The sequence below is a fragment of the Colobus angolensis genome, unplaced genomic scaffold (assembly GCF_000951035.1).
Source record: "Colobus angolensis palliatus isolate OR3802 unplaced genomic scaffold, Cang.pa_1.0 Scaffold207, whole genome shotgun sequence".
Lineage (NCBI taxonomy): Eukaryota > Metazoa > Chordata > Mammalia > Primates > Cercopithecidae > Colobus > Colobus angolensis.
In genome coordinates, this window is record NW_012115233.1 from 4,997,351 (window position 1) to 5,015,483 (window position 18,133).

General features: G+C 42.9%; 1 protein-coding gene across 5 annotated transcripts in view; it reads left to right on the forward strand.

Annotated features, from left to right (window-relative positions):
* The window catches only part of CDH13 (cadherin 13), a 1,192,767-nt gene that overhangs the window by 392,255 nt on the left and 782,379 nt on the right, over positions 1 to 18,133 (forward strand). For 4 of the 5 annotated variants that reach the window (XM_011942172.1, XM_011942173.1, XM_011942176.1 and 1 more), the window contains exon 3: positions 12,701 to 12,909. The exons of the other annotated variant lie outside the window; for it this stretch is intronic. In XM_011942172.1, coding sequence (XP_011797562.1) covers positions 12,701 to 12,909 — 209 coding nt within the window. The remainder of the gene's footprint in view (positions 1 to 12,700; positions 12,910 to 18,133) is intronic. 5 annotated transcript variants of the gene reach the window in all.

Genomic DNA, 18,133 nt, shown 5'->3' on the forward strand with positions numbered 1-18,133 from the left:
GTCTCAAACTCCTGGGCTCAAGTGATCTGCCTACCTGGGCCTCCCAAAGTGCTGGGATTACAGGCATGAGCCACCATGCCTGGCCAGTAAACCTTTTCTTAATGGGTAGAAGGAGAAGTACACCCTAAAAAAACTTAAGTAAATAAAAATAAAAATAAAATAATAAAAACAATAGTACAGTAAATATATAAACCAGTAGCATAGTTGTTTATTATCATTATCAAATACTATGTGTGGTACATAATTGTATGAGCTTGACTTTTATGACTGGAAGTGCAGTAGGTTTGTTTACACCAGCATCACTACAAACACATGAGTAATGCACTATACTCCAATATTATGACATCTACGTTACTAGGCAATAGGACTTTTTCAGGTCTGTTATCATCTTACGGTGTTGCTATCATATATGTGTTCCTCTGTTGACCAAAACATCGCTATGTGGCATGTGACCATATTTGGACAAATATGAGGTCATGTGGCATATGACCGTATTTGGACAAATATGAGGTCATGCAAATATGAATATTTGCAGTGTTCTGGCTTGCAGCCCCACACCTGCATAGCTGTAGGACCTCAACGTAGTCTCCTTCCTGGCCTTTTATTCTGGTTATTTCTGGAAGACCTCAGGGCATCTGTCACATGAATTCACAAATTCTTCTTCCATTATCCTCTCCTTCTAGCCTCTTTAATGATTAACATTCCAGGGAAACTCTTGGAGGAAGGGCCTCCCCACTGCCTTCTATGGGCAAAGTCCATCTCCAGCATCCCCAAAGCCATGCACCCCTTAAGGTGACAACAGAACCTATGACTGCTCTAGTCTTCTCTCTACCAGAACAAAGCCCAGCTGTACTCCACTCAAAAATGGGGCCACACTGCTGCTCAGCATAACAGTTTGCTCCTAGGAAGCAAAATAACAGTGGTTGAAAATACCTAAGTTGTCTGTGGTTTGTGAATCTTTGCGTTGTGTATGTAGCTTTCTTTTCTCTGGACTGTGGATCCATGGGGCTGGACTAGGAAACCAGTACTGTGTTCCTCTCTTTCTTCTGCTTCTGCCTCTCTCTCTAGGTGCTCATGCAGAAGTAGTCCTCTTCAGAGTCCCCCTTCCTCCTCAGGTGTAACTGCTCTTGCAATGGAGAGGTACCTGGGACATCACAAGACTGTCAAGGCATCAGAACACAATCAGGCTCTGAATCCCAATTTAGGCTTAGCCAGGACATTTTGCCACATGTCCCTAGACAACTCCAACTGCAAGGCCAAACACCCTTAAAGTTAGAGTGGAATAAATCTCTCTTCACATTAATTTACCCTAGAGATGCACATTAAGAGAGAGACATATACACATAATTTCTATAAGCATTAAAAACTAAGGGCATTTTCAGAGATGTGTGACAGTCATGAAAATAAAATACCAAGAAGGGATCTCTGTGAATCCAAGACTTGGTGATTCTCAAAGTTGCTGAATCCATGATTTTTGTTTCGCTGAACGGGTGATTTTCAAATCAACTTACCCAAATCTTCACTTGAGTTTGTGCCATCATTCTTAGTTTTGTTTGGGGAGTTTAAAATCTGCTTAGCTGCCAAGTTGCAGTTCTGCTATTTATTCATTCAACAAACAGGGTTGAGTATGTACTGTGTCAGGCACTATGCTATATTTAAAGTAATTCCAACTGGAAATACAAATTCGTAGTGATTATAACCACTGTGGGATAGATGATGCATAGCATTCTATCGGGAAACAACCTGCCACGTTTTAAGGAATCCATGGCAAGAGGAAAACGTAAGACTGACAAAAAAAAAAAAAAAAGAAACTGGATTCAAAGCTAACAGCTCAGTTTTTAATAGTAGGTGGAGAAAAATCCCCTGAAAGCAGATGTGGCCTCTGTCTTTTTCCAAGAGGAAGCCCTTAAGGGTTACATGGCAAAAATAGGTTTCTGCTGAAGATCGTTTGACTATATCATTCATTACGATATCTTCTGCTGACATGATAGAATTGAAACTCCATTTTATCAAAGTTGGAACTGATGCATGGAATGGAATTAAGACTGTTTTTTGTTTGTTCTGCACTTATCAAATTCTATAAAGCCTTTGGAGGCGAAATTCACTCCTGGGTTAATCAGTCATGGTTAGAACACTCCCAGAACCTTATAGAAGCTCTGCAATGTCAGTGCTGACTCTAGGCCAAACATAGAACACAGAAGCCCAATACGCATGTTCAGGAACCAGAAAAGTAAAAAGAATCAAGGCTGTAGGGTGTGCTTACTGATTCACTCATGAATCTGACCCTAGGCAGAATTGAATGTATGTTAATGAAGGCTTGAGTGACTAGAATGCTGGAGAAATGAGAGTGTTCAGGAAAATCAAAGGAAATGCTTCCTGTTTCTTTCATTTGGGCCAGTCCAAAGAGTCTCTGGACTAAACCCTGTGAGTGCTTTAAAAGGAAGCTGGTGCCTCTGGATGCCAGTGGCATACTGAGGGATATGAAAAACAATTAAGTGATGGTCTGTATCCTGGAGTCTGTCTGATGTTTCTGAATTAAATGATACTTTAATTGTCAGAAAGACGTTGTTTGCCATGCCCCAGCAAACACTTTGCAGATTAACCAATATGCAGGCCCTTCATGCTGAGGAAGAATTGAATTCTGTTTGTTTTTTGTTTTTTGTTTTTTGTTTTTTGAGACAGTGTCTTGCTCAGACGCCCAGGCTGGAGTGTGGTGGCACAATCTCGGCTCACTGCAAGCTAGGCCTCCTGGGTTCACGCCATTCTCCTACCTCAGCCTCCCAAGTAGCTGGGACTACAGGCGCCCGCCACGTCGCCCGGCTAGTTTTTTGTGTTTTTAGTAGAGATGGGGTTTCACCGTGTTAGCCAGGATGGTCTCGATCTCCTGACCTCGTGATCCGCCCATCTCAGCCTCCCAAAGTGCTGGGATTACAGGCGTGAGCCAACGTGCCCGGCCAGAATTCTGTTTTTCTAAGTAGGCAAGGAATACCAGGATAGCTGAGTCTCTCCATCTCAGGCAGAACAGACAATCTACATTGTGCTGCACTGGAATAGTGCCTAGTCTCTGTCATGTGCTGGAGACAGCTAGTATAGGTACTTCTGAGAGCTGGTAAAAATGTTAGAAAAGTTGCAAGCCAATTGAAGGTACATTGGTACCTTGAAATAAACAATGTGTAGAGCATTTAAACCACAGAAATCAGCAAATGCTACAACTGGAAACTTTTTCTATGACTAGCACATCACTGAAAGTCCTTCTCTTCTGTGTGTGCATATAAAGATCCTGGAAGTGGATCTGTGCATATCTGTCTGTGGGAGGGCTACAACTTCCAGGATGACTGATTCAGAGCCTGTAATTCTGATTCATATGCATCCTTGCACACATGTACAAGTGGAATCTGACCATCAACTCTGAAAGGGCCCCACAACTTATGTGCAGACCAATTTGCAAAGCCTCTACAAATGCATGTAAACTGTAGGACAATTTACCCATATAAGATGCGAGTGTATAAATCATAGATTGGCCCAAGCACACTTACAAGAATAGCACAAAATTCATATATTAGTTCATACCTAACTCTGCGAGCAGGACTGTTCTATATTTGGCAGATAAGTTTAAATCCATCTGCATTTCATTTTTTCTGAGATCATAACACAGCTTAATTTGCTCCCGTATCCATTTTTAGATGGTAAGAAATCTATGCCTTTTGGATTTTCATCCCCAAGAACCACCTTCAAAAGGAAGAAATGGAAAAGCATAAAATCAAGGTTGGGAAGATTAAGCCCCTTAATTCACATGTCAAACTTCCCATTTCAATTGTGGTTTTTTCTCCCAGCTGAAGTTTGTCTTTTTGTGACATTTGCATTAAGCCCAGGGGACATTTTGAGTGGAAAAGCGCTGAAAGCATAATTGAAACTCTGAGTGGTGCCTTTTGTCTAATTTGCAGTTTCCCCCAGGTGGGGCGTTTTCACTTCCCCCTCTCCTCTCCCAGGGTGTTCAAAGATTATCTCAAAGAATGATGTCATGCAATTTATTCCAATAAATCCCCATGTACAGTATCTTATATGTGTATATTTTTTGCTTTCCAGAAGTTATTTCAAATCCATGATAAACTATGTAGGGAAGCCATTCATAGGTTCAGAAGAGTACAGATAGTTCATTTCCCCCTTCAGATAGAGATTTTGAGTATTTGTTTGCAAGTTTAATTGTTTAGTCACATCTTTCAGTTATCCACATGGTGTCATTCTGAGCCACCTAGGAAGCTGTCTCTATAGAAAGAAGCAATTTTTAAATACACATAAACTACTCAGTTTTATCCTTAAATATGTCTTTGAACTCTGTGCTCAAGATGCATATGGTCTTGATATCTACTTAAAAGTTTGAGAATCACTGACACTTCGGTGGCATCAACAAAGTCAATAACATCAAACAACGATGCAGAGCTGACGTCATCAGATGCACCCTTTAATAGTAAATTTAGGGTAAGATCATAATTGGTGAGAATGTAGAGTCTGTTTTCTCCAGGAGAAAGAAGAAAACATAAAAGAAAATGTTGTGGCTTGTTTCTCTTTTGAGTCAATGTCTTCCTATTTATCAGAGTTGTCCTTTAGATATTGCCAAAGCTGTGGCAACAGGAGCAATTTAGATTTTGCCCTTCCTAGGATTTCTGTTTTTATCAAGACTTCACTATTTATATTAAATATATTACTTCTTATCAGATACTTGGATATCAGAGCCCTGCTGGATTATAAACCTAAGTAGGGTGGATCCAGGCATGAATTTGTTTAACTGAGGTTGGGTGGAGAGGAATGTAGTACCGGGGCCAGCATTTCTAGAGGGTGCAACAAACGTCACTCTGGAGGTTTTAGTAGATACAAGGACAAACTTACTTCTTTTGAATTTGGCTCTTTAGATTTAATATTTATTTGAAAAAATACCTGGCATATTCAACATGTATTATAAAGATTACCTTCAAATAATTTTATACTTTCAAGTGTCAGTCAGTTAAAAAAATATTAAGTACATAATTGATGTGGTATGAGAGGTGGCAGTGAAATTGTGAGTCTGGAAGCTGAATGGCTAAAGGAAAGAATACATTCATCTAGGAAGACTGGCATAGCACTCAGGAGTGTGGGCTCTAGAACCAGAAACCACACTCCTGAGTTTGGATTTGACCTCAGTTCACATAATTTCTTCATAGCCTCGGTTAAGTCATGCAACCTCACTAAGTCTCAGTTTCCACAGAGCAACAAAAGCTCCTCCCTCAAATTGATGATGTGAAGAAGATGACATGAGGATTTATTGCAATCATGAGTGTAAAGCTCACAGCATAGTATCATTACTTTAGGAAAACTCATCCCTTACATTTGTATGAAGTTGTCTTCACCAACAATCTGTTTGGAGAATATAGAACACAACTTTGTTGATTCTGTTTTGAGCAGGACACCGTAATTTCACTCCTTTAATATCATTTTTCCTTCACAACGGTTCACATGAAGTACGTAGGACTTCACCAAAACAAGTGAAGGGATTCAACCATGGGCAAGCCTGAATCAGAACCATCAGCCCCACCCCTCTAACCCTGGCAGTGATGCCTGTAGTAACCATTTCCATGACAACAGCCTGAGACTGGCAAGGTACCTGGCTAGAAGGAGTGAGAGAGGAGGAGGTAGCAAAACCAGCTGGAAGAAGGAAGCTGTGTAGGAAAAGGAAAAGGTAGCTTCCTTAGTGCCCAGAATTATGGTAATCAAGGTGATCATTCTCATTCATGGAGCACCAAGCTCTGTCCTAAGTGTTTTCTGCATGTAGGCATGCATTATCTTGTTTACACATGCCATAAGGATTATAGTACCTTTCAGGGGGATGCCCACTCTACAGATAAAGACATTGAGGAGTGAAGAATACAGGTGGTGTATTAGGCCATTCTCATGCTGCTAATAAAGACATACTTGGGCCAGGGTAATTTATAAAGAAAAGAGGTGTAATTGACTCACATTTCAGCATGCCTGGGGAGGCCTCAGGAAACTTACCATCTTGGCAGAAAGGGAAGCAAACACATCCTTCTTCACATGGCAGCAGCAAGGAGAAGTGCAGAATGAAGTGGGAGAATGCCCTTTACAAAACCATCAGCTCTTGTGAGAATTCACTGTCACAAGAATAGCATGGAGGTAGCCACCCCCGTGATTAAATTACCTCCCATTGGCTTTCTCCCATGATGCATGGGGATTACAGGAACTACAATTCGAGATGAGATCTGGGTGGGGACACAGCCAAACAGTATCAGGTGGTTTGCCCAAAGTCACAGGGCTCCTACACATAAGTCAGGGTTAGAAAAGGGCTTAACAACCTACCCTTAAAACTTACCTTTCTTGGAGTACAGAAATAACAGTTGCTGGCATGCCATGTCCCCAACCTCTACTCTTTTCCAGAAATGACTGGGAAATGTGGAGACCTGGCACCTTGACAAACAATTTATTATTTTAGGTCCTGGTTCATGGCTCTGTCTGCATTAGATTCATCAGGGGAACTTTTAAGAGATACTAATGCACACAGACCCCAACTCAGCACAATTGTATCATAATCTTGGGAGAGAGCGGGGGCAGGTATTGCTATTCTTTTTAATGCTCCTTCAGCATTTCATAGATGGCCAGTCTTGAGAAAGAACCATGGCCTAAAGCACCAGCTCCTGAGTTGGTAAGTGGTATCAAAAATGTATGAAGACCCAATTATGCAACCGTTAGCTATTTCATTTAGAAAGTCGGGAAGGGTGCTAGAAAGTATTGAGTGCCTATGATGTGCCAGGTCATGAAACTGCATTTGTTCTTTCAGTGTGACCTACTTGGTACCTCTGAGGACCCCAAAGGGGTTTGTGAGATGCCCAAGGGGGCGATGTTGGGGCAACTGTCCTTTCTCCTCTTGCCCATCTATTCCTAGCAAGCAGATGTGCCCAGAGCTTGGGCTATAGAGGCAGACTGAACAGATCAGGGAAGGTTCTTGCTCTAGACCTTTCTGGATATGGGACCACGAGCGAGTCAATCTCTCTGAGACTCTGTCTCTTCTCCTGTAAAATTGAATGTGATGCTTATAGATTATAGACTGTGTATTCTCAGTGGGGCTATATTTCCCCCAAGGGGGGTGAAATAGGTTCAAGGGTGGGGGTACAAAAATTGCACTTACAAATGTAAAGTACAGATATACTTATAGTACCTAAACAGATATAAGTATATCTGTGATATTAAAATTTAACAGGAATAGTGGCAATTAGAAAAAAATTCTTAGAAGAGTCCTAAGGGGAGTAATGAAAAAAACAAAAGTTGAGCAACCCTGCTGTAGAACTGCTATGAGGCTAAAAGGAGGTATAGCTTGTACAGTCCTTTGCGTAGAGCCTAGCTCTCAGGGACCACTCAATAAGTAGTAGATGCCATGACTGTTGTCTGTCCAAGCATCACTTCATTCAAAATGCACACACAGATTGCAACCATTCTCTGGGGCTATGCAAGTTTTACTGGCATTATGGGGACAGATAAGGCACCATGTCTGACTTCACCAATGAGCTAGGTCAAAGCTAAACACAGCGGCTGAGGGCCATTCTAAATGGATGCCCATGGGGTCTAGGGGCCAAGGGGAGAGCATGGCTGAGTTCTTCATTTCCTTCCACTCCCTATTGCTGGGTTCAATGAGGTCAAGAGGTCACTAGAGGCCTCTTATCCCAATTCACAGGCTTACCGGATGCCTCTTGCTCACAACACAGAAGGGAGACTGCCCCCCTCCGCCACCAATCCTCTACCATTACTGAAGCATCATTTTGCTCTGGAGAGTAACTGAGCAAAGTGGAATTATTACTGATGGCCTCCCATATGGAAAAACATTCTGTTCATTGCCAGAGATGTAAAGATGAATGAAAGAACAAAACTCAGTTTCTGCTCGTGGTTCTGGTGCAAAAAACAAATACATAATATGGACACACTGATATAGCATGATATAAAAGGTTCTATATAGGCCGGGCGCGGTGGCTCAAGCCTGTAATCCCAGCACTTTGGGAGGCCAAGACGGGCGGATCACGAGGTCAGAAGATCGAGACCATCCTGGCCAACACGGTGAAACCCCGTCTCTACTAAAAAATACAAAAAACTAGCCGGGCGAGGTGGCAGGCGCCTGTAGTCCCAGCTACTCGGGAGGCTGAGGCAGGAGAATGGCCTAAACCCGGGAGGCGGAGCTTGCAGGCTTGCAGTGAGCCGAGATCTGGCCACTGCACTCCAGCCCGGGCGACAGAGCAAGACTCCGTCTCAAAAAAAAAAAAAAAGGTTCTATATGCAGGAAATTCTGGGAACACAAAGAGAATGTTTGAAGAAGTTGCTTGAGTTGAATCTTGAAGAATAAGCACGAGTTAACACGGTGAAGAAGGTGAGAAATGCCTTCTGCAGAGAGGGAGCACTATACACAAAGGGTGTGATGGTAGAGTAGGGAGACACAAGAGTGGGTGAGGTGTGAGGTACGCAGTGAAGACAAAGGTGGAGGGGAGGCTGAGGGACAGCCTAGTCATGGAGGACCTTGAGTGCTAAGTATTGTTTTGCAATGAAAATCCATAATTACACGAGACTCAGGTGGAGAAAAGCTAGTCTTATAGTTGCAACGGGAGAATCCAAGGCTTCCTCCAAGTAACAGGGCTGTGTGGCCCCTAGTACCCCGTATTGCTCGAGCTTAGCTTATCTCCATTCTAACTTCCTTGCATTCTCACTTGCTGTCTGTGCCAGTCTTACCGGCTTACTTCCAGTTCTGTAGAAGCCACAGGACCTTTGCCTATGTTGTAGTTTTCCCTGCCTAAGTAATAGGTCCCCAATTACTTATAAGAGTATTAAATTAATGTCTGTTTTCCACAGTAGACTTCAAACTAGGGACTGTGCCTGTCTTTGTTCAACATTATAACCTCAGCATCTAGCATTATGTAGGTTCTCAGTAAATATTTATGGAAGGAAGAAAGGGTAGGAAGAAGGAACTTAGCTGTGAATCTAGAACCCCCACAGACTTTCGTGTGCCTTTTCCTCTACCCCATTGACTCCCCAGCTGAGACTGTCTTCTTTGATTCTGTTCAAGGGTTAGGGCTAGAACCTCATGCTGGCAATTGAAGCAGTAATTTCCCATCAGGCCTTGTCATTTGAGTAATTTGCCTCCAGTGGATGAGTACTAATTGATAACAACAATGAAAGCAGCCTTGGTGTCACTCCTTCATAGTTCACTTCCAAAAACTGAAACTAAGCATGTTCAATTAATCTTGGCTACCAACATGGTTAAAGAAAGTGAGCAAGTGTCTGAGAACTGCAGGCTCCCCAGAGTCCCCTTGTGTGTCCGTGCAAAGATGGCCCTAAAGCTGACTTAGCCACAGAAAGCCTTAGAACCTTTGCAGAGTGACCAAGAGGCACCGGACCATGCAGTGCTCTTCTGAACCAAGCAGGAACATGAAAACAGGACTGAGAAGGGCAATCACAGCTCTCTACAGTAGTCCCTGCTTGTCCTTAGGGGATGTCCCAAGACCCACAGTGGATACCTTAGTCCATGGATATTACCCAACCCTATATATGGTAATTTGTCCTATACATACATAGCTATATTAAAGTTTAATTTACAAATTAGGAACAGTAAAATATTAACAACAACAACTAATGATATAATAGAACAATTATAACAATAATCAAAATGGCACACAATTTGAAACTTATCAATTGTATATTTCTGGAATTTCCCATTTAATATTTTCAGACCTCCGTTGACCATGGTATCTGGAATTGCAGAAAGCAAAGCCATGGAGATGGGGGAACTACTGTACTCAGGTTTTGATAGGATTTCAGAAGGATTGTGTTCTCCATGGGGTATTGTCTTTATTGAAAACGTGCAGTGGTGAGAGGCAAGTGGACCAGGGTTCAAATCCTGGCTGATCATTTACAACCTGTGTGTATTGGGCACCAACTTTGCCCTCTATGAGCCTCAGTTTCCTTATCTAGAAACTGTAGGAGAAGGGAATCAAAATAGTACTTCATTTGTTGTCCTTGTAAAGGTTAACTAAGATGATGTGTGCAAAATGTGTAGCACCAATCGTTGAATGTGGAAAGTGCTCAGTCTGAATTATCCACTATTATTATCAGTTAATATGATTATTATTACCCTAAGTATCATCTTCCCAGAGTAGAAATACCAGTTTAGATTTTCAGATATTTATATGGCTTTCACAGTGTGCTATGACCTATGCAGATGAGCTTAGATTTTCAGATATTTGACTTTAACAGTGTACTAGAACCTATCTAGCTGTTGTTACCAAAAGATATATACAAGAAAGTTCCTAGCGAGAATATTTGGAGCCCCAAACTGGAAATAGTCCCAATATCAATCGACAGTAGAATAGATAAATAGACTCAATACAGCCACATAATGGAATACTATATGATGATTAAGATAAATATGGTAACCTGGATACTATCCAGTGATCAGTGATTATTATTATAGTGATTAGAATAAACTAGCATGACTCACAGTCACATGATGAATCTCATGGAATGTAATGTTGAATGAAGAAGCCAAACAGGAGGGAGTGCATACTGTATGATCCCATTAGATGCCGTGCAAATGCAGGTAAAACAAATCTATGGTATTAGAAGCTAGAATAATGTAGCCTCTGTGGAAGAGGGTAGGAATTTTACTCAGGAAGGGAGGGGACTGGTAATGTGTCATGTTATGGTCTGGGTGCTGGGCAGTTGGGTGTGCTTACTTTGTAAAAATTCATTGGGTTGTATATTCTGATTTATGCACTTTTCTGTGTCTACATTATGCTTCGATTAAAGGTTTACTAAACAAATGAGCCTGTTCAGCAGAGAGCAAAAAGCACGTAGTACAATTCTCTGCTTACCCATAAGGGGCCTGAAAGTTTACAGCACGAGGCAGACAGGCAAATGCACGTACAGATAATGAGTCGTGATACCCATAATAATAGAATTGTGTACCACATGCAGAATCGCCATTGAGGGGAGCATGATCAGCCGTCACAGCCTCTGCTTGTGTCAATGCCCTTTGCTCCATGTGGTTCATGCAGGGGGCCCATCTTCCCCATTCCTTCCCACACTTGACTAAGCCATTCCATGGCAGGAACTTTGCTCACATCTGTCCACTCTCCATATCAGCACCACTGCCTTCTTTTTGGACAGCCATCTTTGATACAACATTGAACTTGAAAGTGGTTCTCTTGGCCTCTCTTCCTGCCTTTCTTTAAATCACTTGGTATAACCCAGATCTGCCAAGTTATAATCTTTGTATTGGGTCCTCCGGATTCTTAAAAAGCATCCTGTGGGCCAGGCACAGGGGCTCATGCCTGTAATCCCAGTTCTTTGGGAGGCCTGAGGTCAGGAGTTCGAGACCAGCCTGGCCAACATGGTGAAACCCCCATCTCTACTAAAAATACAAAAATTAGCCACGCATGGTGGCATGCACCTATAATCCCAGCTACCCAGGAGGCTGAGACAGGAGAATTGCTGGAACCTGGAGGCAGAGGCTACAGTCAGCCAAGATCGTGCCACTGCACTCCAGTCTGGATGACAGAGCAAGATTCTATCAAAAAAAAAAAAAAAAAAAGCACCATGTGTGATTCTGATGCACCCCAATCCTTGAGAAGCACTGCTCTCCACTGGAAGCAGAGCACACACCTGATCTTGACCCTCTCCACACAACAAATCGTCCAGGGCTACCAGAAAGCACCCTAACTTACTGACTTTTCCCAACTTGTCTCCCAAAGACATTTTCAGCCTCATTTCCACCCTTCCCTTCTAGATCCCCACCATTCTAGATTCCCACCATCCCTGCCGTATTTTAAGTTTGCCTCTATTCTCCTAAAAACACGTGGACTATTCCATATGGACTGAGCGTGAAAGAAATGTAGGTACTCAAAGTAAATTAAGGAGCTGTTTTCAGAAGAAAGGAAATGGGTGATGGATAAACAAGAAAAGGTGGCCCACTAGAATTGTATATGGTGCTGCATATTGTGCTGTATACATATATGGTGTATGGGTATGTGTACATGTATACATTACATGCATATCTCATGTGTATGTATATGGTCCTGTATGTGTATATGGTGTATATATGTATATACTATATACATGTGTATGTATATGTGTATACTGTATACATGTATATGCACATCGTTAATTCTCATTCCCTGAATCTGTTTTGCTATTTAGCCCTCATCCCTCTGCCTTTGAATAGCCTGTAATGTCTTCCACATTCTTAAGAGCCTTCTCATCTCCTGCTTGTCTTCAATACCCAGCTCAAATATCATCTCTGTCAGCTCTCCTCAATGCTCCTGAGCACCCTGTGGTTCTGCTTAGTCACCCACACATGCCAAGATTAGATCACTTCCCTCAAATGTCACTCTGCCAGATCTGACTCTTCACTCTACTGAGAACACACTCAAGTGTGCATTCTCAGAGCTTAGCACCTGCCTGGAACATGAGAGGTCGTCAAGGACATGTCTTGATTGAGTGAAGTCCATTAGCACAAAGTTACTTGGGTACAAGCGGCTTGCTGTGGGATAAAGGGTAGTGTTTGTGAACTCTGGGGTGGGGAACTATGTGGCAATTCAGACTTAACAGGTCAGAAATATCTCAGAGCTAAGCTGCCCAACCTACTCATGATCCTTCTGTTGTTTTCTTTGTTTCCCAGTGACCTTCAGTGACTGTAAGGGAAATGACAAGCTACGCTATGAGGTCTCAAGCCCATACTTCAAGGTGAACAGCGATGGCGGCTTAGTTGCCCTGAGAAACATAACTGCAGTGGGCAAGACTCTGTTCGTCCATGCACGGACTCCCCATGCAGAAGATATGGCAGAACTCGTGATTGTCGGAGGGAGAGACATCCAGGGCTCCTTGCAGGTAACACATCTATTTGAGATAACTTGGCTTCAAGGAGGACATTAGGTTCTGTCTGTCTTATGTGGAAAGTGGGTCTTCATTTTATTGTGTTGGCTAAGATTCTCTTTGTTATTGTTGTTGCAAATGACAGAAATCCAACTCTAAAAATGTAGGGGGAAGGGGCAGTGGGAATTAATTGACTCATGTAACTAATTTAGGGATAGTTCATGGATTAATTCATGGAACTTTTTAAGGGATACTTCTGCCTTCAGGAATGGCTATGTACTGGTGTCCAAATCAGCTTTAATCCCTATGCATCTTGTGGCTCCATTTTCCTTTTATTAGATATACTGAGACAGTCACATGTCTTCCTACCTCCCAAGGTGGAGGTCTCTGGAACTCCCCTCATTCTCCTGGTCTGAAGTGCCTGAGGAAGCATCTCTTCAAGACAATGCTAACAAAACCTTGAAATTGAATTTTGTAGGTGGGATCATGTGCCTACCCCTGAACTAAACATGGTGTCCATTGGGTTGTGATGTTCTGGTTGGCCACATCTTGGTCACATTTCTTTTCCTGAAGCCAGGGCAGAGGCAGCCCTATTCACCTGAAAACACATGGACTGAGAGTGAAAGAAATGTAGTTCCTCAAAGTAAATTAAAGAGCTATTTTCAGAGGAAAGGAAATGGATGGTGGATAGGCAAGAAACAGTGGCCCACTAGAATTATATGTGGTGCTGCATATTGTGCTGTACACCTATATGGGTGTATGTGTATGTGTACATATGTGTACACATATACATTACATGCACTTATACCATATGTATGTACATGGTGCTGTATGTGTATATGGTGTATATGTATGTGTATACAATATACATGTATATGTACCATATACCTATGTGTATATGTATACATACATAGGGTATATGTGCATATAATGTATACACATATGTATACATCCACATTTAATATGTCAGAGATATCTCAAAGCTAAGCTGCCCAACCTACTCATGCTCCTTCTGTTGTTTTGTTTTGTTTCCCAGTGACCTTCAGTGACTTCAGTATATGTATGTGTGTATATGTATATATGTATATGTATATGTAATTGTTTATGGTTTTGTATATGTATATGGTGTATCTGTACATCTATGCATATACATCCACATTTAACAGGTCATAGGTATCTCAGAGCTAAACTGCCCAACCTACTCCTGCTCCTTCTGTTTTTTGTTTCCCAATGACTTTTGGTGACTTCAGTGTATATATATAGGTGTGTATGTGTGTATACGTATGTACAGGCATACACATACTGTATTTGCACATATACTGTGTATATGTATGTGTGTGTATGTGTATATGTATATACAGGCATACACATACTGTATATGCACATATACTATGTATATGTATGTGTGTGTATGTGTATATGTATATACAGGCATACACATACTGTATATGCACATATACTTTGTATGTGTGTGTGTGTATATGTGTATATGTATGTACAGGCGTACACATACTGTATATGCACATATACTGTGTATATGTATGTGTGTATATGTGTATATGTATGTACAGGCATACACATACTGTATATGCACATATACTATGTGCATAAACACATGGTATATCTGTATTATATGTGTGTGTGATTGCATATGGTGCTTCTCCTTTGTCAGGCAGCAGTGCTTGTTCCCTTCCACAAGCACATGCATGCTGATCCCTGCACTCCCACACATATGCATACTTTATGAGTGTCACAAACTACCATTCAGGCTTCCTGAGTGTGCCATTCAGAGACTTTTTGCTACCACTGACTCACTCCTTCACCAGGAGCTCAGAAACTCTACCTTCATGAGAAAAGGAGGGCAAGACACACAGCAGGACTCCAGCCAAACAATGACTTAACGATGGCATGCCCCTGCTTGGCATGCCTAGCCTTCTCTCCTACCTGTGAGCTTGGTCTTCCTCAATTTTTCACAGCCTGTAATTCACATCCCTTTTCTCCACCTGCCATATTACCCATATCCCTGCTTGATCTACTCATTTTGTTCAGTGGTGGAGCAAGAGTGGGTCACACAGCTAGGAGCAGAGACAGTACGACTGGCAATGTGAGAGTTACCTTCCTGCCAGTGCTGTCTGTGTGATCTTGAGAGCATCACATAGCTTCTTTATCTACAGAGTAGATAGGTTAAACAGCCTGCAGTGGCAAATAAGTGGCTCATGTGCCACTCTACTGTCACCATGCTCATGGCAGATATTGCTAATAACCCCTGGCTTAGCCTGAGTGTCCTTCTCAGTGCAGTGCTTCTGGAACCTACTATCAATTGATCATCTTGCGATGTTTCTGAGGATAGAATCTATCTGCCATTCCTGGGCTGGATGAACTTCCCAGTTCTGCTTCAGTATCTGTGAAGCTGTGAGTTAAGGGTAGATGGCAACCTAAAAACGAATACCCGGCGTGTCAGTCATGTTTCAGAGCAAACAGGATATTGGTGAATTCATACCAGTGTGGAAATCCATTGACACCACAAAGGCAAGCTTGTCTCTTACTTAGCTATGACCCTTTTCACAGCATCTCACTAATCTGTGATACAAATTATGTGGCAAATATCTAAAGCAACAAAGTTGCCAGGATGTACAGCAAAAACAGTGTTCCATAGAAACACGTAAATGGTATGGTTAGGGGGTTTGCCCATGGGCTTGAATGCATTTAGATAGCGATTGTTCGTCATGAATGGTGGCCCATCTTTTTATCTGGAAAAGATGCTGTCATAGTATTTTGCTTGAAAGAGAGCAGAAGGGGTTCTGTGCAGGTTCTCGGGGCCAACTCCACCTTGAGGGGCTGGGAGAGCTGGGTTCGTTTTGAAAACTCAACCACGCGTTGTTGGTCCCCTGAGTTCCGGTGAGATGCCATCTAGAGACAAAGCTCCCCTGAGCCCTGGCTGTTTCTCGCTTGCCGCTGTCTGTACGCAATTTCGACAAAACTTGGCTGTGATTGTTTTTGCTTCTTATAAAGTGGGCAGAGGCTGCCGTGTCCTTCAGTTTGCCAGACGTCAGCAGAACAGGCCGTTCATCTCCCACCTCCAGTAATTTTATAAGATTTGAAAAAGGGCTTTGTGAAGATGTGTAGCTGTGTCCTTCCTAAAAATGCCTCAAAAAGGGGAAAAAAAAAAGAAAAAGAAAATGAAGGGAAAACAAAATACATAGCTAAAGAATCCCTCTGAAGAGAGCACATACCTCATGGATATGCAGTTGGTATGTTTGTAGGTCCTACTGTGTGCAGCCAAGTGGCTCAGCGGCTAGAGAGGAAAATCAGAGAGTGCCCAAATCAGCTCAACTCCTGCTGGGGAGGGAATATAAATGTGTGCACTGATGCTTGGGTAGCAGGCGGGAAGCTAACAATGATTGATGATCTGTGCATTTGGAGAGGGGAGAGGTCAAGGGCAGCTGGGCTGGTCCTCAAAGCACAACCATGTGCCAGGTGTTGCTCCATGGACTACAAGTGCTGACTCATGTAATCTCCTTAGCGATTGGAGGCAGATGCTGCTGTCTTCTGCCTCATAGTGACTTTTTACTGATTTTACTGATGGAGGAACTGAGGCACTATGAGGCAAGTGACATTTCCAAGGTCTAAAAATGAATGAGAAGATGGATGGAAATGAGATTTGAGCCCGGGCAGCCTGGCCTCTGAGTCTGTGCCTCTAACTCCTCGATGAGCTGGACTTTGAAGGACGGGTCATTGTGCGTAGTTGGGAGGGTCTACGAGGGAAATGTTGGACTGTCCGCATAGTGCTTCTCTTTGTAGCTGTGTTACCTTCAGCCAATTGCTTTACCTCCTGAGCCTCTGTGTAGTTTTGATTTTTTCATCTGTAACATACGGTTAGTAGACTTGTTTGAATCTTCATGTGGATTAAATGAGACAATATGTGTAGCAGTAATATGTAGCACTCAGCTGATGCTACAGCCATGACCAATACCTGTTGCTTACATAATACTTACTATGTGCTAAACCCGGGGTTTATCCAAGTCTTTCATCCTCATAACATGCTAACGGAAGCTGTTACTGGTGTTATTATCATTTGCATCTCCTGGGTGAGGAGAATGAGACACAATGGGGCTGTTTCTTGCTCTGGTCACTTAGCTAGTAGGTGGCAGAGCTGGGGCCCAGACCTCAGCAGTGGCTGGAGCTCTCCTCTTTTTTTCTGGAGTCAGGGTCTCAGTCCAGTCTTATAGTCTGGAGTACAGTGGTACAATCTCAGCTCACTGCAACCTCCACCTCCTGGGTTCAAGTGATTCTCCTGCCTCAGCCTTCTGAGTGACTGAGATTACAGGCACCCACCGCCACAGCTGGCTACTTTTTGTATTTTTAGTAGAGACGGGATTTCACCATGTTGGCCAGACTGGTCTTGAACTCCTGACCTTAAGTGATCCTCCTGCCTCAGCCTCCCAAAGTGCTGGGATTACAGGTGTGAGCCACAGTCCCCAACCTGGCGCTCTCTGCTTTATCAGTAGGTTCTGTTGGCTCAGCATCTGGAACAGAGTAAGCCTGCACAATGTTCACTCCCACAAAGGCAATTATAACAGAAGCAAGCAAGGCCTGCAACCCAGAATGTCAGATCGTCAGGACCAGCTCAGTGCCCTTCCCACTTTCCCTCTTCCCATGGCTGAACCTGATAGAACATTCCTGCGGCTGCCTGTGAATTCTGACTCTTGATGCCTGGCTCCCACTCTGCATCCCTCTTCCTTGCACCCTGCATCCTGCTTCTTCCCAGCCCTTTGGTTGGTGATGCTGTTGTGCAGCCTGGGTGCAATTCATCTTCACATTCTCAGCCAGGAGCTCTGCAGTTCCCGGAGGTGATCTGCCTCTACCCCAGGGATTAGCCTGCACACTCATACTCCCCACACAAGCCATGGTCCGGCATCCCAGGGTCCACTTTTCTGGGCCAGAGGAAGCTGGAACAGAAAGGGAATGCTAAATAAAAGCATGGGAACGGGTGGGCAGACAGGATGGAGACACCATCTGAAGACCAGGAGGAGGGATTCTAGATTGATGTGACAGGAGCTAGGAAGTCATGGTAGGTTTTTAAGCAGAGAAACAGGCAGGATAAAAATAATCCTTGGTGATGTTCATCCAGGAGCCTTGACTGGAGTAGGGGGAGACTAGAGCTACTAGTTAAAATAATAGCTACCACTATTTTTCAAGAACTGATATCATGAAGCTTTATTAAGGTCATGCATCTCAG